At 51.0% G+C, this 19,169-nt stretch overlaps 1 protein-coding gene across 2 annotated transcripts; it reads right to left on the bottom strand.

Annotated features, from left to right (window-relative positions):
* Positions 1 to 6,673: 6,673 nt before the first annotated feature.
* On the bottom strand, positions 6,674 to 18,768 carry PRELP (proline and arginine rich end leucine rich repeat protein). Of its 2 annotated transcripts, XM_032288812.1 has the most exons (4): positions 18,583 to 18,768; positions 12,595 to 12,630; positions 9,675 to 10,663; positions 6,674 to 7,131 (listed from the first exon to the last, which is right to left on the bottom strand). In XM_032288812.1, the coding sequence occupies exons 3-4, from the start codon at positions 10,645 to 10,647 to the stop codon at positions 6,956 to 6,958; spliced, it is 1,149 nt and encodes a 382-aa protein (XP_032144703.1). In that variant the 5' UTR covers positions 10,648 to 10,663; positions 12,595 to 12,630; positions 18,583 to 18,768; the 3' UTR covers positions 6,674 to 6,955. The 2 variants fall into 2 exon arrangements, with proteins under 2 accessions (XP_032144703.1, XP_032144702.1); XM_032288811.1 differs by lacking the exon at positions 12,595 to 12,630.
* Positions 18,769 to 19,169: the final 401 nt, after the last annotated feature.

Here is a 19,169-nt window from a genome sequence, read left to right as displayed (position 1 = left end):
TCTGTCAGCTCCTTCTTTCTTTTCCTGGACTACCTTCCTGATAAGGCCACATTTTTGAGGAACAGGCAGTGCCATCCCCTCCAAGGAAGGGGCCCCATCCCTCAGATTCTGAGCCCTCAGAGAAGGCTGGAGTGGGAGGATGTGCAGAGACACAATTTGTCATTCCAGCTTCTTTCTCCAGCCAGAGAGTAACGAGGCTTCGGCTTCATAGCCAGAATACAAAGGTAAAAAGAGGTGGAACTGAGGCTCTTCACCCCTACCCCCAGTCCCACCCAGAGCCCCAGCATAGAGCCCATAACTGAACAAAATCACCAGAGGCAGGAGCTGAAGGCCTAGATGGCTGAAAGAGACAGGAGATGGGGGGTGACGTAGGATTTGAAAGCCAACTTCAAGTTCACAGATAATGATCATGAGGATATGGGAAATTCTCTAAATCTGTTAGGAGGAAAGCAAATGGAAATTGGGACGTGGGCCTAGAAAGGGTCATCAACACCAGAAGACATTGTGTCGGGTGTTTGGGGGCCTGGGAAGCATCCTCTCCCCCACCCTCAGAGATGTACAGTCATTCCTCAGTAACCATGGGGGATTGGTTCTGCATGCCCCGTGGATACCAAATCCACATATGCTGAGGTCTTTTATATAAAATGGTGATTTGCAAATAACCTACACACACCTCCTGTGCACTTTAAATCATCTCTAGATTGCCTGGAACATCAAATGCAATTCTTACACCTCACGCTGTTCACGTGGACTCCACTAGTATTGGCACGCAGCAAATTCTCAAGTTTTGCTTTTTGGAACTTTATGAAAAAAAATTTTTTCTGAATATTTTCAATCTGCAATTGGTTGAATCCATGGATGTGGAACCCACGGATCCAGAGGGCCAACTGCACTTATCCGGAAACACTCCCCTTTCCTTGCTGCCTCGAGCAGGCTGCTGAGCAAGTCCTCGCTGAAGGCAGAGGGTGGGGTAGCTAAGGTGCCTTCCCCCCGCTTCTGCCAGCCTGTGCCCCGGCACCCACCCCGCTTTCTCGGTGACGCTCCTTGTTCCCTACTCCTTCCTACTGACCAGACACTTAATTCCAGCTGTGAGGCCCCCTAAAGATCTAGTCCAAATCCCTATGGTATAGACGAGGAAAGTGAGGCCCAAAGAGGTGAGGTGGCTTGCCCTCGGTCACACAGAGCCAGGGCCAAAGCCTAGACTTTTTGACTCTCAGGTCAGTGAGTTTTCTTTAGTTCATATGACCCTCCCCATTCCCACCTTCTTCCCCAGGAGTCCGGAGTCCATGTGTTTCCAGGCCCTCAGAGCAGATGGCTTGGCAGAACTCATCTCTGCCCTGGCACACCGGGTGAAGAGGCAGATCTAATAGCCTGGCCCACGAGGCCAGCACTTGGCTTGCTGTGTTCCTGGGCACCAGCTGGTGTGAGAGGGGGCTTCCCCCAGCCCAAGACCCTGGTCATCACAGAAGAGGCTGTTCCTGTACCCCTGCAGCTCCCGACCTGGGAGAGACGCCATCAGAGGCTCTGCTGGGTGGAGGGAAAGACAGCCCTGGATCCTGGAGGGCACCTGGGAGGCAGATGGCACATTTGGCAGGCTGTGTGCCTCCATCTTTTCTCCACAACCTGGGCTTTGCAGCCAGAGGCCCTCCGCCCCCACAGGCAGCCTAGGTGCATCTCCCCCTCCCACCCCATACATTTATTCCTGGGAGAAATGGAAATGCAAGTGTTCATGGACTCTCCCTGCCACCTGCTCCCACTCTCCCTCCCTGCTTTCCCAGTGACACACACGGTCCTGCCATCCCCTCTTGGTTGCTGCACCCCACCATTGTTCCTCCCAATGCATACACACCTGCTCCCTCTGCTCCTGCCGGGAGCCACATCCGGACACAGGCTCACATCCAAGACCCTCTCCCAAACTTCTACTCTGCTCTCCCAAGCTCGCAGGTCACTCACTCTTGTTCTCATGAATATAAGGGGCTGTTCACAGATGCATACAGGTGACCTGCAGGGTAAACAGCTAACCCACACTGTTGTTCCAGGCAGCCCAGCTCCCCGAGAGCCTGGCAAAGGAAGCAGGAGGCGTGGGAGGCTTCTTAATCCTAATCGCTCATTAGGAAAGGCACAAGGCATGTTGATGAATCGGAGGTGGCAGGTGGTATGGACAGAAGTCTGGCCAGCCAACCCTGTGGTTGCCCTTTTCATGGACAGGGAGAGAGAGGTGGGGAAGTTCAAACCCTCCTGCGTTTTGGAGGACAGGGGTATATCCCCTGCTGAGGGCTTGCAGCGACTTAACTCCATGACCAGAACACGACCCTCTCCTCTGTTTCAGACACACAAGCCCCACAGGGTAGACTCCACACCTTCCTACCTTTTTACTCATGCTGTTTCCCATCTTGGTTGTGTCTTTTTATTTATTTATTTATTTTGTGAGACAGAGTCTCACCCTGTCACCCAGGCTGGAGTGCAATGATGCAATCTCAGCTCATTGCAACCTCCTCCACCTCACCAGTTCAAAGGATTCTAATGCCTCAGCCTCCCAAGTAGCTGGGATTGCAGGCACCTACCACCACACCCCGCTAATTTTTGTATTTTTAGTAGAGACGGGGTTTTATTATGTTGACCAGGCTGGTCTCGAACTCCTGACTTTGTGATCCACCCACCTTGGTCTCCCAAAGCACTGGGATTACAGGTGTGAGCCACCGTACCCACCTGCGTCTTTTTTTCTTTCTTCCACCTGACCAAATCTAATTTATCTCTTAAGGGCCAGCTCACATGGTAGGAACGTGTCTGGTTTTCCATAGACAGAGGTAGAAGCCCTCTCCTCTGTGTTGCTCATACACAGTATTTTTACAAACACTTAGCACATAGTGGTATCCATTCATGGATTTCTTTCCCCTTACTCAAAGGTATGCTGTGTAGATTACCCATCCTTGAATTCTTAGCTGGGGACCTGGCATGTGGCCGGTGTCCACTGAACATCCGTGAAATGAACTGAAGTAGATGTCTAGTAGGCAGGCAGGAGCAGTGAGGGCGTCACCTGGCAGTTCTCACTCTAAAGAAGATGGGTAGCCTGGGAGGGTCATGAACCCCACTTCTGCAACCCTGCTTCCCTTTGAAGAGAGATTCTGGGACACCCTGTTCTAACCCTTCTGTGGGCTTCCGCATGGCCTTCAGACCATTCCAGATGACTGGCTCTATGCTCTCTGCCCTCGAGGCAGCTCTTTCACCGTTTTGTGTGCACCTGCATCTCCCCAGCTAGTCTGTAAGCTTTACTTGGGCAGGCAAGGCAACCATTTTGTGTCTTTCTGTGTCTGCCTCTACACCGAGCTCCTGGGAGACCCTCAACAATTTAGTATGTGCAGGTTGAAAGAACCTGATGCTCTGGGTTTCAAATGCAGCTGTCAGATTTCTGGTCTGACTTTAAGAATTTATATATATATATATATATATATATATATATATATATATATATATGTATTTGTCTGTGTGTGGGCAGTCTTGTGGAATTGAGGATTGATTTTTCATGAGGGCTGTGAGTTTGGGAGAAATTCTTCAAGGAAAGGCTTTGAGGCTGGGCACAGTGGCTCACACTTGTAGTCCCAGCACTTTGGGAGGCCAAGGTGGGAGGATTGCTTGAGGCCAAGGGTTCTAGAACAGCCTGGGCAACATAATGAGACCCTGCCACTATTAAAAGAAGGAAGAGGAAGAAGAAGAAGAAGTAGAAGAAGAGGAGGAGGAGGAGGAGAAGGAAGAGAGAAGAGGCTTTAGAATAGCTTTCCTAGGAATTTCTTGAGGAATCATCTTTTCTCCACTCATCTTGTTAGAGCAAGAAAGAGGCTCTGGGGCTGGGAATGTGGCTCAATGGTAGGGGGTGGGTAGCAAGATGACTTTATTTTATTTTATTTTATTTTTAGATGAAGTCCCCTTCTGTCGCCCAGGCTAGAGTGCAGTGTCACGATCTGTTTACTGCAACCGCTGCCCCCCAGGTTCAAGCAACTCTCCTGCCTAGCCTTCCAAGCAGCTGCGATTACAGGCATGTGCCACAACATCCAGCCAATTTTTTGTATGTTTAGTAGAGAAGGGGCTTCACCACGTTGCCAGGCTGGTCTTGAATTCCTGACCTCAGGCGATCCTCCCATCTCGGCCTCCCAAACTGCTGGGATTATAGACAAGAGCCACTGTGCCCGGCCGGCAAGATGGCTTCAAAATGTTATTCTTGACCTGCTCACATTGTCAAGTTCAAGCAGGGTGTTTTTCATATTACTTTATTTCCTCTACTGTGAAGCGTGTTGAAATGTGGAAGTTATTTCACAAAGTTACCACGGTCTTCAAGAGAGAAGAGATACACATGCAGAGTACACATACACACCTGTATATGTCGATGAAAACAGGAGGGAATGAACTTGTGCATCGAGAAGGGGGCTTTTTTAAACACAAAAACCAGCACATGGTGTGTGTGTTTGGGGGAGGGGAGCCTGTAAAGCCAATTTACCTTGAATTCCCTCTGGCTTACAGCTGCAGAGAGCGGTGGAGAAAGCAGACATATTCTAGATTGGGCAATGGGATGATGGAGATTTCCTTGCTGCTAAACGAGTCTGGGTTTGCAGGATCAAGGGAATGACCTCTTCCCCGAGGGCCTCATCAACCTTGAGGTTGTGAATAAGATGCAGAAGGGCTTATCCAGGCCCAAGTGGCTTTCAGCCATAATAATATGTCGGCTTTAAACAGGAGCCTCGGAGAAACCAGCTGCAGCTAGGATGAACACGGCGATTGTAGCGGAGTACAGAAGAAGGAGGCTATGATGAAATGGGCCCTATTTTCCATAATTAGCCAAAGAGAAAAGTGAGAAGGAGCGTAACGGGGATTTCTTGAAGTTAGGGACCCAGCTAACTTCAAGGCCCAATTTCTTAAAAACCTCTGGAACTTTCTGCAGCCTAACTTGGGGGAGGGCACTGTGTCTTACCCATTTCTAGGACATCCATCCCCTACGCCTCCCACCAACATACACATGCAGAGGGCTAAGAAGGGGCATCATCCCTTGGAGGAAGTTAGGGGAAAGGTGAAGTCGAGGCAGCCTTGTCTGGGCCGGGTTTCACTTGGAGACCTGCCAAGCTGCTCACCCAGGCCAGGGATGGAGGGTGGGGAAGCCTCTGGGGGAGGGACAGTGCATATAGAAAATAAATTACTGCAAGGAAAGGGGCAAATATTTAGGACTTGTCCTGTATTCGAGAATGATTTAGTGTGGAGCCGCAGATTCGGAGCATGAGCGTTGGAGGGACCTCAGAAGAGCATCTTTTTTTTTTTTTTTTTTTTTTTTCTTTTTTTGAGATAGAGTCTCACTCTGTTGCCCAATCTGGAGTGCCGTGGCATGATCTCGGCTCACTGCAACCTCCACCTCCCAGGCTCAAGGGATTCTCCTGCCTCAGCCTCCCAGTAGCTGGGATTACAGGCCTGCGCCACTACACTTGGCTAATTTTTTTGTATCTTAGTAGAGACGGGGTTTCACCATATTGGTCAGGGTGGTTTCGAACTCCTTAGTTCAGGCAATAATCTGCCCGCCTCGGCCTCCCAAAATGCTGGGATTACAGGCGTGAGCCACCGCGCCCAGCCAGGAGCATCTTACCCACCTCCTCGGTTTACAGATGCGGGAACTGAGAAGGCACCACCCGGAAAGGGCGTACAACAAACGGGAGCCACCCGGGCTCACTCACGATGGGAATGAGCCCCAGCCTGGGGACCATTGTGCCCTCTAGACCCTAGAGACGAGCGACACCATGCACACGGCCCATGGCTCTTCCACGCTGGGATCCCACGGGGCTCCTCCACCGAGGACAACCACCCCAGGGAGGGGCCGGGCGGAAGACTCGGGCCAGCCGTTACCCCCACCAGCCACTAGGTGGCACCGACGCGTCTGTCTCCGAGGCGGAGGCGCGTTTTCAAACGCGGAGGGGCTCCGTGGAGATGTCCAGATGCTCCGCGCCTTCCTCTGTTTCTCAGGAGCCGCCTCCCGGGGGTGGAAGTGGCCGGGCCGCGCTCACTGATGGAGAACAGATGGCGGGGGCGGGGCTGCTGCCTCTTCCCTCCCCGCCCCCACACAAACGCTGTGAACGCTGCTCCCGAACCCGAGGTTGGGCAAGGGGGCCGCAGGACCCGCGGACGCCACGGGGGCCCATCCCAGGCTCGAACCGCCCCCATCCCGCGGCTGCTTCCTAGTTCCTTGGGCCATTCTTCTCCTTGGCTGTTCCTCCCGAGGCCCAGCCAGGAGGGCGTGAGCTCTGTTCACCCCGGAGCGGGAGGGTCCCCCCGCGCATCCCTGCGGCCAGCTGGCCAGATGCAGGCCCCTGCGGGAGCCCTGACCCTGCAGCCCCCTCCGCCATTCCCTCACTCCTCCTTCCCGGAGACCTGGGCCAGCAGGGCCAGGGCGAGGTCTGGTGCCGGGGAGCCGCGCGGCGGAGCAGCAGCTTTGCCAGGAGAGATCCGAGGCCGAGGAGAACTGGGTTTCTCGGCCTCTTTGAGCCAGAGCTGCCCAAGATGGAGGAGTCCCCGGGGGGACTTTCTGAACCTTACCTCCAGGCCCCTTGCTGGGCCAGGACCAAGATCAGATGTCAGTCAGTCTGTGGCCCAGATGTCCCCAGGAGTGCCGGGTGGGGGAGGAGAGAGAGGGGACACCAAGTCTTTAGACACATCTGTGTTTCTGGGGCAAAGGGAAACCACAGAAGGCCAGGAGTTTGGGTGCGCACTGGGTGTCTTTCAACTGGGTGGGACCAAACCGAGCCCTTGGAAGTCTCGCTCCTGAGGCTGCAGCAGAATGGATGGCTTTTCCCTGCCTCAAGGGTGGGATAAGGGAGGCAAAGCTGGGAGCAAGAAAGGGAGAGAGAGAAAACGAATGATGGGCACAGGCGCCTGGGCCCCAGCCTTCAAGTGCGGTCGGAGCGGATCCGTGGCGGAGCAGGGCCTAGATGACCACAGACTGCAGGAGGCGGAAGCACATCATGAGGTCCAGCGGGATGGGCGGCTTCAGGTAGTTCCCATCCAGCCGCAGGTAGCGCAGGTGTGGCACGTTCTCCAGGTCCGAGGAGAAGTCATGGAACGCGACTAGGTCGTTGGGGCAAATCTGGGTTCCGTTGATTTCTACGGAGAAAGAAGAGAAGTCAGCAGGGAATGGAGGTGGAGGGAAAAGGACAGACCGAGGCTGGCGGCCAAGATGAGGAAGGGGAAGGGAGAGGACACCCGACAGCCAGGACTGCAGACTTCTCTCTGAAACTGGCTGGCTTTGGGAATGTGTGATCATAGATGAGCTGCCTTGACCCCCAGGCTCAGTTTACTCATTTGTAAAATGAATCAAGTTGGAATTGATCAACAACTGTTCTTGCAAGTTTACTCTAGAGAATTGGAAGTAAATTTTGAGATGGGCCTTCAAGAATCGGTAGGATTACAACAGGTGGAGATCTGGGGGATGGTGTTCTGATAAAGGAGCCTGTTTGAATGAAGTTGTGGAGGCCAAAATTCTGCATATGGCTGAACCTGGGAATAGTAACAGTGCGGTGTACTAAGGAGGATAAGCTGGGAGGTAGTTAGGCTTTCAAACAGTATTTCGCTAAGAGGCTTTTGATCTCCGGTCTGAGGAATGGCAGTGAACAGGGCTATCTTTATGTGAGCGATGTTATTAAGAGGATACTTAAACTATGGTCTCCTGCAGTGTTAAATCTGGAAGGGTCCTTGGGATCCCTATGATCAGGTTTATGCTGTACAATGATGAATCTGGCTACAGTGTGAAGAAGCAATGGAGTAAGGTGAGATCTGAAGCCAGCACGTGGATGTGAAAATTACTCTGCAGGTTTTCCTTTGAATCGGATGTGAGGCATGAGGATGGGCGAAAGGTGGTAACTGAAATAGGGATGGTGAGAAGGGGAAAGATGGTCTGGGGAGAGCTCCAGAGCCCCAGGGACATGATGAGCCTGCTGATTCTGAAGGGTCCATGGCCTGAGATTCCATTTCCTCCATCACCTCTTGTTAGCTGCCCGTGGCACCAGGCATACCAGCGTTTAAATGAACTGTTTTATTATCCCTAAGCCTTGCCTCACTTATCATTTATGGAGGAGGAGAAGGAAGAGTAGGCATCATCTTCATTTCGGTTGTCTTCCTCTTCCTTTGCCTCCTCTTTCTCCTTTGTCATTGGATTCGCAGAAGGGCCCTGACACAGGGGTTTTCTCTTATGAGCTTTGTGACTTTGGGCCATTACCTAGCCACCCGGATGCTGAGCTCTTCAATCTGTGAAATGGTAAGAGTGGTGCCTGCCCTGTAATCAGGGGAGAGAATGTTGGCAAAAGCATTCTGCAAGCTGTTTAAGAACATGATCGTCACACTGACCTAGGTCCCACTGAGCCCGTTCTGTCTGTGAAAGGCACAGGAGACAGGCTAGATGGGGGTGGGCTCATGTGGGTGAGGTGTGAGTCTGACTTCAACCTCAGCAGGCTGGGATATCCCCCAGCAACCTGTTCTTCCATAATCTGGTAGAGACTTATCAGCCATTTATTAATCAAGGTACCTTTTCTGTCTACATTTTGGCCTTATAGCTTCCTGGAAGTAATGTGTTTTATTTTCATGTGCTGTCTCCAGAGTAAAATTAGACAGTCTTCCCCCTTTCCCAGACTTTTTTTCTAAGATTAAAAAAAAATCTCCCCTACTTCTTGAAACTGTCCCAAATGAGTGAATGGATCCATTTCCCATCCATTTGTTTCAAGACTGCAGAGACCAACAATCTCTCTCTCATTATTTGGCTTGGAAACTGAAGGATCCCCAAATATCATTCTAGGGGTCCTGCTCTTTTCCCTCAATCCCTTTCCTCCCTTCTGCTGCTGCATCCCTTGTGTGAATGTAGGCTGATTTGGCTCAAGAACCAGAAAATGTTATTTCACCTCTAAATCTTTCAGCTGACGCCCTGCTCAGAGCTGAAATTTTTGATTGAAGCAAAACTGCAACTTCCAATCTCCTCTCCTGGGCTGTAGCTGATAGTACAAGTCCAGAACCCTGTAAATGTCACTTAGGCAAACTCTCCCTTAAATCTAGTTCAACACTGCAACCTTCCAGATAGATTGAGAAAGCACTGGCATACAGACCTTTTCTTCCTGGCTGCCACATTTTTACCAGTTGCACACCCTGAATTGAAACCGAGGCTCAGGCTTGGGAAGAAGTGTCCCCCCACAGGGGCAGGGTTTCTGCAGAGGGCAGGCCCAAGACATTTCAAGATACTTATTTAAATGTCTCTGTTCTGTTTTTAGCAGAAAGTCTAGGAGTATATTCCATGACTACCCTACCTATAGATCCAGTTGCCAAGGAACTGGGGCTGAGGCAGAATGAAGGAAGAAAACCTATGACCCTCCAATATGGCATTCTGGGTACTTTCCGCATATTACGTCTCTATTACATCTTTGTGTCACCTTTGTGAGAGATTATTATTACCATTCTCATTTTACAGATGAGGAAACTTCCCAGAGAGGTCAAATACCTTTTCAAGGTCACCTAGATAGCAAGTGGCAAGGCCATAAATAGAAATCCAGTGCCAAAGTGGATGCTTTGGATACCACCCCACCCTGAGGCTTCCTAGAGAGGGTGGAGGCGCTACACGAGCCAACCTCCCTGCCTGCGGCCCTGCCCCGGCCCAGCCCACTCACTCTCGATGCTGTTGTTGTTGAGGTACAGGTGTTCCAGCCTGTTGTTGATGGCGGGCATACTGCTGATCCTGTTGTGTGACAGGTGGAGCACGAGCAGGTTGGAGATGTTAAAGGAGTTCTTGGGGAGTCCCCTGTCCGTCAGCTTATTGTAGTTGAGTCGAATGAAGGCAAGATTGGGAAAGCTCTTGAAATAACCATTAGGGATGGTCTCAATCTTGTTGCTGTCCAGGTAGAGCTGGTGAATGGCGGTGGGGACCTTGGGCGGCATCTTTCTCAGGATGTTGTGGGCCAGGTTGAGCTGCATGAGGTTCTTGAGGCCCTGGAAGGTGTCGGGCTTGAAGACGCCGTCACTCAGCCTGTTGTGCTGGAGATCTAGGAGTAGCAGGTTCTCCAGCTTGCTGAAGACGCCAGGTGGGATTCTGGAGATGTGGTTCTGGCTCAGCCGCAGCTGCTCCAGGTTCCGGGGCAGGGCTGAGGGGACCTCTTCCAGCTGGTTCTTCTCCATGTAGAGGAACACTAGGCCGGGCAGTTTCTCCAGCACCCTCTGATCTATCTTGCGGATCCGGTTGTTGTCCAGGTTAATCCATCGCAGGCCTGTGGCATTCTGGAAGGACTCCACCGGGAGCTCAGTGATGAAGTTGTTCTGGAGATAGAGGTAATGGATGCGGGGCGGGATGATAGGGACTTTGCGCAGGTTGCGGCTATCACAGTAGAGGGCAGATGGGAAATCAGGGGGGCAGTAGCATTCGCGGGGACAGTCAGGGAAGATGGATGGAGGGCCTGGAGGGAGGGGAGGAGGCAGGTCTGTTGGCTCTGCTGGTTCATAAGGCTGAGGAAAGCTGGGTGTGGGCCGGGGCCTTGGTCTGGGTCTGCGCCCGGGCCCAGCCCCGGGTCTTGGTCGTCTTGTTGGCTGGCCTTGGGCCACCGAGGCCAAGATGAGAAGTGGGAGGAGCCAGCAGAGGGGTGACCTCATGATCCAGGTGATGTACCTGCAGGGAAGAGACACAGGAGGTCATTAGCCTTGGGCCCTTAGTCACTAGATGTCATGTTTTCGAAGCCACAGTTGTGTAGAACTAGAGCTCCAGGGAAGATGGGCAGAGCTCAGGGAGCTGTAGAAGCATCTCCTTGTTTGCCTGTCCCCAGCAGGTGAGGGAGTAACAAGAGCTTGGGACAATGGATCCCCTGCCCATTGGCTTAGCCACTTGCCATGTTGAGCCTGCTCTAAACAGGGGGTGCCATGCTAATAGAAAGAATATGGGGCCAGGCACGGTGGTGCACACCTGTAATCTCAGCACTTGGGGAGGCCGGAGTGGGTGGATTACCTGGGGTCAGTAGTTCGAGACCAGCCTGACCAATATGGTGAAACCCTGTTTGTACCAAATACAAAAAAATTAGCTGGGTGTGGTGCTATGAACCTGTAATTCCAGCTACTTGGGAGGCTGAGGCAGGAAAATAGTTTGAACCAGGGAGACAGAGATTGCAGTGAGCCGAGATTGCACTCCAGCCTGGGCAACAAGAGCAAAACTGTCTAAAAAAAAAGAAAGCACACTGGACTCTGAGTCAGGAGTCCTGGGGCTTGTCAGAGAAGATCCTTAACTCCTCTGGCCCTCAGTCCTCCCATTCATAGCATGAGAAAATCAACGGTGTCTTCGAGAGAGATGTTAGGATATATAAAGCATATATAGTCTTGGGTGCTGAATCCAGAAAGGTCCTTAAAGATCCCATAACACAGTGGTTTTCAAACTCTGCCTTCATTTCTGTGGAGCACCCCTGTAGGGAGGAGACTGAGGAGGTGTCCCTGGGGTGCCCTCAACCCATCCCCATGCCAACCTGAGCAGCTCTCTTTAAAAATACCTATTATATATATATTGAGTTTTAGCCAAAGCATTCATTTGGGGTGGGGGGAACATGTTTCTTCGATAAAAACGGTTTGAAATCCACCAATCAACTCCAGACCCCACTGTTTACAAAAACTGAGGACTGGAGGGAAGAAGTGACTCTCCAAGGCCAGTATGCTATTTAACAGCAGACCCAGGACAAAAACCAAGGTCCCCTCCCTTCCAGAGGAGAGCTAGTGTGGATCTTGGGAAGAGAGGGAGGTGCTGCCGACACCTTTGCATCTACCCTGGCTCACAGATGCTCTGGCCTCCTCACCCCTCTCCCCACTGCCCGCACTTAGCTCAGAGAACACTGGTCTTTGCCATTGGGAGATATGCCAAGAATTTCTCCCCAGATGTGGAGGCTCCCAGGAAATAAACAATGGAGGGATTGAAAGATGTGGAGAAAACACTTTCCTTTCTTTTGGTCTGGTATTACTGCTCCTATATCCTTTGGAGCTGGTAGTATTGAGGTGGGATATCAAGAAGAACCTCCTGCTAGCCCCGGTAACATTGAAATATGGAGCTGAAGGATGATTTGGTGTTGCCCTCCTTCCTATTGGCCCAGTGACCCTCCCGATAGGGCCGTGTGGTTTGAGCTGAATTGAAACTGTGGGGAAATAACAGACCCATGGCTGCAGACAAAAAGCCACAGCCCCCACAGGTATCCTCCCCTGGACTAGGCTGGGAGGGGATGCCCTGTACCTTCTCCTCTCCAAGGCTATTATTCCTGATACCTCCAGCCATGATCCCTGTTCCCACATTGCTTCAACTGGCCCTCCTCACCTCTTCCTCAGAATTGGGGTGTCCTTTCCACTGCCTCGAGGTCTGGCCACACTGGGGATGCAGGCTTCTCTGAGATAGGCTGGGCTGGAGAATGTCCCCAGCTTGCGTCTGGACCCTGTGATCCCTGTGTTGATTCACACACCCTGCCTCTCCCGCCTTCCCTTTGAACCCATGTCAGCTTGGACACTTTTCTTCCTTGACCCAGCGCCTGGCTCCTCGCTGGCTTTGATCAAAGGAAGGCAACAGAAGCCACTCACCAGCTGCTGGATTCTAGGTCAGATGCTCAGAAAAAGCTGAATGTGACAAGAAATGGGAAAGAGAAGGGCTTAGCCATGGGTGGGTAGAGGGTGTCTCACTGTAGCTTATGCGTACAGACGCACGCGCGCGCACATACACACACACACACACACACACACACACACACACACACACACCCTTGACCCCCCCGTCTGCACAGTCTCAAACACACCTCTTCAGGTCCCATGCACATAAGCAAACTCTCATTTATCCTGTGTGTGCACATGAATGCTTATGCAGTATACTCAATATTGGAAGGGAAGAAGGAAGGCAGGAGGGCAGGAGGGCAGAGACCGTCTTCCAGCCTGTGTTGCTTCTCCACCTTCCTCTAAGGTAGCCTCTTTCAAGGCAGGCCTCTCCAAGGGGGTCTGGAAGGCCATTTCCCCTGGCCTCCTATCACAAAGGATCTTGGAGTGAGGTTTTTGGCTTGGTCTCCTGCTAAGGATATAACATTCTCAGAGATACATTGCAAGGATTAAAAAGAGAAGGCATTAATTGCAAAACTTTAAGCTTGAGTCTTGTTGGCTGAACCCCACATCACTTGTAATTGGTGAACTATGAATTAACATTCTGTCCTGTAGTTTTCTGGAAAACAGAACAGTCATTTTGTATATAAATTAAGGGGTGGTTAAAGCATCAGTATTCTAAAACAAACATGTCTAAAAGCCTCAAGTTTGGTGACCCTGATTTAAAAAAAAAATTCTTTATTTTCTAATCACCCAGAAGCCTAGAAATGAGCAAGGAATGTTTCATACTGTGAGACCCCCTGTCTCAAGGAGGCTCCCAGCACTGGTGGGGGGCATGGGGTAGGGGGTTTCTACATCGCTTCATTGCCTTTGTCACTGAAAGCATATGCCAGGGACTAGGCACCAATTTGCCCAGGGCTTCCAGCAAAAGCAGTGAGGCACCGTGGCTGTGGCCTGTGCTGGGAGTGGGTTTCCTTGGCTCAGTGCCAGGGCAGCCCTGGTCTTCATTATCAGGGGTGAGAGGAGCAGGCAGGCCACTCACAGCTCCACCCGGCAGGCTGGCCGCCCCACCTTGTCATCCACAGTAAACACAGGCCTTCCTCAACCCCACGTGCAGCACCAGACCCTTAGGGAACTTATCTTTTCCCTAGCCCTCTGACCCTTTTACATTCCAAACCTCTGGGCCTAGCCAGCTTCCTCCCAGAGCCAACAGGAGGTTCCCCAGGAAATGCTCCCGGGAGCAAGTTATGTGGGGAAACTGAACCTGCTCCCCTCCTCTCAACCCCAGGGCTGAATCAGAGCCATTCTGTGTGCAGGGCTGCTTCTCAAGGAAATAGCGTTCATTGCTAAGGCTTTTCTCATGGGGTGACGCCCCTTCCTGCTGGAGCTTTGCCGGGAGGCGGGATGAGAAGTCATGACAGCTGACAGCATGGCCATTCTCTCTGGCAGTGCTCCGTAATGTCCTAGGTCTCTGAAATCAGAATCTGTGTAACAGACTGAGGGTATCTGGACTCCATGGGTGGTCATAGTCCCTCCTACAAAGCCTCAGAGCCACACTCTATGTTCCTGCCTTCTAGAAACTTCTGTCCAATCAGACGATTCCTTAGGATGGGTCCATGTATGTGTTTTTAAAATTTTTTTAGGCTTTTGCAAATGCACCTCTCCACCCACAGCTTTCTACTGAGCTCTGCTCATTACTCAGTCAGTGAAGGCTTATTGACCACCTATAACAGCCAATTGCATGCAGGTCTGTTCTCCACCGTACGTTCTGGAAAAGCTGCTGCTTCATGGAAGAGAAAAGCCATTGCTTTGCCCAACCCAACATTCACTCTCCACATTTAAGAATGTTTCCTAAGATAATCTTAATTTTTTTTTTCTTTTTTCACTTTAAACAAAAATGAGATGGGGGTCTCGTTATATTGCCCAGGCTGGTTTTAAACTCCTAAGCTCAAGTGATCTTCTCACCTCGGCCTTTCAAAGTGCTGGGATTACAGGAGTGAGCCACCGCACCCGGCCCCTTAGAGAGTTTTAAATTCAATTTTCAGTTCCAACTATTGTGGATCTGGGCTTGGCTCCTGGCACTGACTCTCCACCCCAGGCTCCTCATCTGTGTGAGGATTAAACCAGATCGTGCATTTGAAGGCATGTTATAAAGTGCACAATCTCTGCAAGTGGCAGAGGCTTACTTATTCATTTATTTGTTTATGAAAGAGCAGATTCGAGACTCCTTGATTTTTTTTTTTTTTAAGACAGGATCTCTCTTTGTTCCCCAGGCTGGAGTGCAGTAGTACCATCACAGCTCACTGCAGCCTCAGCCACCCTGGGCTCAGGTGATCCTCCCATCTCAGCATCCTGAGTAACTGGAACTGCAGGCGTGCACTACCATGCCTGGCTAATTTTTGTCTTTTCTGTAGAGATGGGGTTTTACCATGTTGCCCAAGCTGGTTTTACCCCTGAGCTCAAGCGATTGGCCTGCCTTAGCCTCCCAAAGTGCTGGGATTACAGGTGTGAGCCGCAGCGCCCTACAGAGACTCCCTGATTTTGAAAGTGAGATAGTCCCCTTCCCTATCTATCTAATTAATTTAATGTAAAAGTCCAGGACTGGTGGAATATTTATGCTCAGGGCAGGGATGGGTGGAGGTCCTGATGTGCTTGTCAAGTCGTTTGGAGCAGCTGTTATTTAAAGCTAATTGGTTTTGTGTGGAGAGGTTGAGGTTAGGCTGGGAATGAGATTGGGTTTGTCTTCCAGGGCTAGGCGGGGTTAGCAGCAGGGTTCTCCACACTTGGTTTGGGCATTCCTCTTACGTGTCAGATCTTCTGTCTAATTGGTCAGCCCTAAGCCTCCATGCCTTGACCCAGAGCTACCCTGCTGTGCAGAATGGGTGCCTGTGAGCACTGGAGCAGACCCAGAGCTGTGCCTGTGAACATTGGAACACCCCTCTCCCTTTCTTCCCTTCTTTCTATTCTCAACCTAGATATCCAAAAGCTATCCTGCTGTCTTTATCTCTTCCTGTGGTCCAGAAGGGAGTTGGAAGCTGGGGGAATCAAATAGTCTTCACCAGTTTATGAGCAGAGTTAGCAGAGGAGTGAGTCTAAGGCCCTTTCAAGGCCCCCATTAGGGCTGACATGGTCCTGAGATAACAAAGGGGCAGTATGGGGCATGATGACTTCCAGCTGCCCCTCTCCGGAAAGGTGAAATGATGCAAGGGTGAGCCTTCCTCAGACAGTGGGAGGAGAGCTTGTGGTGCGCTAGATTCTTGCCCCTCCACCACTACCTAGTGATGCAACCCTGTTGTGGGCCTCAGTTTTCTTATCTGTAAAATGGGAATAACAAAATCTTCCCTGTACCTATATTCCTTACCCAGTGTCAGAAACAAGTGTGGTTAGCAACTTTAAAATGCACTACAGATCAAAAAGTGCTAAAAAGAAAAATAACACTATTATGGAGAGACCATCTGTCTCCCCAGTGTCTACCACAAGGCAAAGTGTAAACAGAATGAAGATTTTCTGGCCTCAGGCCACTAGTCTAGAAGAGCAAATTTTCCATTCTGAGGGATGGAGGAGAAACCAGGGTGAGACGGCACTTCTCTGACAGCCTGCCGCCTACCATATTCTTCTCTGCCCCGCTCCCCCAGCATCTCCAACCCTTGAAGAAAGCCTAGGAGAGTGTGTCTGATGCCTTGAGTGGTTATAGATCTGACACCCAAGCCTGCGGTTCTTCAGATGCTTAGCTGGATAGACGTAGGCAAAGGAATTGCTTTTCTCATCTATAAAATGGGCATGCTAACACCTTCTTTTTGTTTTGAGGGTTAAATGAGTCAATACATGCAAAGTGAGTGTTCTATGAATGTTAAGGTTTTGTTGATATTATTTCAAAGTAATGGGGTCTCTTTCCTTCCAGCCTGGCTAGAGGGCAGACCCAGGGGCTGCTCAAAGGCAGGGATCCTTGGGGGTGCTGGCTCTTCTACACAGAGCAACTGCCTCCCCTTTGTGGCTTGTGAGATCACACTTGGGTCTCAGAAACAACAAATTGAGGAGACCCTGGAAGTCCCCAGCCACCTAGGGAAAGCTTGTTCTGTCTTCGTAATTCACCAGCTTCTCACCCATGCTTTCTGCAACAGGTGAGGGGACACTGGCTGAAGGCGCAAGCCTGCCTTCCTCAGCGGGCCGTGGAGCTCCACTGTGATTCGTGACTTCTCCAAGCCTTGCGCACTCAGCTTTTTGCCCTTTCCAGCCTTGAACTGCTTCACTCACATGCCCAATAAATGGGGTTGCCTGCTAGGGAGATGGAGAGGGAGTAACGAGTTCAGCCCACCCTCTGTGAGAGTCCAGACAGGCAGCTGCTGGGCAGGAGAAGCAGGGACCTGGAAGGGTTAGGGGAAGGGCCCAGCACATTCTCCTGGGGTCCTGGGGCAGGCAGATTAGCAGGTAAGAGGAAACATCCGCTCTGTGGAGCCATCTTGGGGGAACTTTCTTACTGGAATATTCCTCTGTGGTAAATGTGGCTGCCTGTGCTTGCAAAGGAGAGAGGGAGGCAGCTCAGAGGAGATCTTCCCTGTTTACTCCCATTACTCCCACTCCCCAAAAGGGATGGCCTCTTTGGAACACTCTGGAGCTCCTTTTCCAGGACATAGACCTTCTACCCAGCTAACACTGCCAATCTTGGCCTCATGAATTACAGCAAAGCTCTCTCTGAGGCCCCTGATTCATGTTCTCAAGCCCTGGTGGACCATCAGAATCTCCCGAAGATTCCTGGGTCTTGATTCCCGTAGATCTGTAGTGAGCCAACATCTGTATTTTCGGTAAGCCCTCCACACTCCTCCCTCTCCTGCCCTCAGGTGACTGTAAAGGTCAGCTGTGTGTGTGAGACCCCTGATCTCCCTACACCCTGCCTGCCTTGGGACAGACCCTCTCTATGAATGGAATGGAATGGAATGAGTGGGGAAGCAGGAGAGGGACCACCCTTCAGTTGCCCCTCCCCAACTGCTAAAGAAACCGCTGTCTTTTTTTTTCTCCTCTGCCATAGGACCTTGTGCCAACCTGAATGGTTGGAATTATTTCAGAAAGGCTTTAAAGAAAAATATTTTTCTGGCTGTCTGCAAGAAAAAAAAAAATGAACTGCCCCCAGAGCTGGGAATTAGGACCTTCAAGGATTGGAAACTGGGTTGCTTACTTTTCTTTCTTTCCCAAAGCCAAGTGGTTTGGACCAGTGAGACAGAAATTCAAAGCTGCTGAGGAGACACTGTGCAGGTTGGAAAGCCACTTTCCTCTCCCTCCGACGCAATCAAGCCCTGAATAATGGAGAAACCCTTCCAGCTTCTGCTCTTGCTTATCACCTCTCTATTCGGCCTGAACTTGGGATGCAAGATTTTCTTCTGGCTTTGCCATCTCGGCTGGAAGACATGCTTTATCTTTGCTCCGATGGTTGGGGAGGCATGTGAGAGGGCAAGAGACGAGCTGCAGGGAACGTGTGTGCGTGTGTGCCGATGTCTGGTGACGATATCTGGCTCTGTATGTCAGATGCAGAGGGTAGAGGTGAAGGGACAGGATGTTTTCATTTGTGCCCGTGTGGGGTGGTGGTAGTCAAAGTGCAGCCTGCGTGTGATGTGTGTGACTTCGACAATATGCGACAATCCAGAAAAGGTGCAAAGAAATGGGCTCTGGAGTCCAGTTTCTATGGAAACATCTGATATGCAGAATCATTGTTTGCAGCGTGGCTGTCTGTGCTACAACAAACATCTGTAGCAGGAAAGCTTAACTTTTGCAGCAAGCAAATATCGGGGCATAGAGTGAGGAAAAGAAGAAGAAGCTATAGGAAAGAAATCAGGATGACTCAATTTGAACTCATTTGAGAGGAGAAAAAGGTGGGGGGAAGGAAGGAATGAGAATAGAGACTAGGTCAATAAAAGTTGGACAGATCAGGAGGAAACTTACTGGGTGAAGGACTCTTCCCAGTCTGTTGCCCATCTCCCTTGGGCTTACCTGCACACACCTTCCTCTCCTCTCAGCTGTGAGTTTAGTCCTCGTCTTCCACCCCCTCCCTTCGGCGGAGCTGTGGCAGCAGAGAGCCAGCTAGAAGTTCTGATCTCCCAGTGGTGCGTGCGTGCTTGCTTGTGTTTGCCTGACTTTTCTTCCACCAGATCCTTTTGGGGTGGGGAGGTTAGCTTAGGGGGAGGGAGGGGCAGATCATAGGGAGGGAGGGGAAGAGAGGAGGGAGGAGTGAGGGAGGGAGGAGAGGAGAGAGGGAGGGAGCTTGGGAAAGGAGGAATGACAATAAAGTCTTTATTTGGCAGCCAAAACTCCCAAAGACTTCATCCACACACCATGCCCACTAACAGACTCATTTTTAATAACATTTCCTTCTGCTGCTGCTGCTTCTGGAGAGGGGTTGTTTGACCCATGTTTGGAAAACAAGCCAAATTAACAGAGGGAAAGGGCATGAAAGCAACCTCTGTGTAAGCCAAGAGCGGATGGCGGGGTCCCGCACTAGCCTGTATAATTCCGAACAATTGCCTTCCCTTCTGGGGCTGTTGCTCCTGTGGTGTTAAATTCCTAAACCAGTCAGGGGT

The sequence above is a fragment of the Sapajus apella genome, unplaced genomic scaffold (assembly GCF_009761245.1).
Source record: "Sapajus apella isolate SASKATOON/1434 unplaced genomic scaffold, GSC_monkey_1.0 scaffold22, whole genome shotgun sequence".
NCBI classification, from domain to species: domain Eukaryota; kingdom Metazoa; phylum Chordata; class Mammalia; order Primates; family Cebidae; genus Sapajus; species Sapajus apella.
Note: the sequence above shows the minus strand (reverse complement) of the source record. Positions and strands in the feature narration are given on the sequence as shown.

Excerpts from the sequence above, each read along its gene's own strand:
- PRELP (XM_032288812.1), bottom strand. The coding sequence starts at position 10,647 with ATGAGGTCACCCCTCTGCTGGCTCCTCCCACTTCTCATCTTGGCCTCG. Across the intron at positions 7,132-9,674 it reads CAACAACAACAGCATCGAGA|AAATCAACGGAACCCAGATT; the intron begins GTGAGTGGGCTG and ends CTTTCTCCGTAG.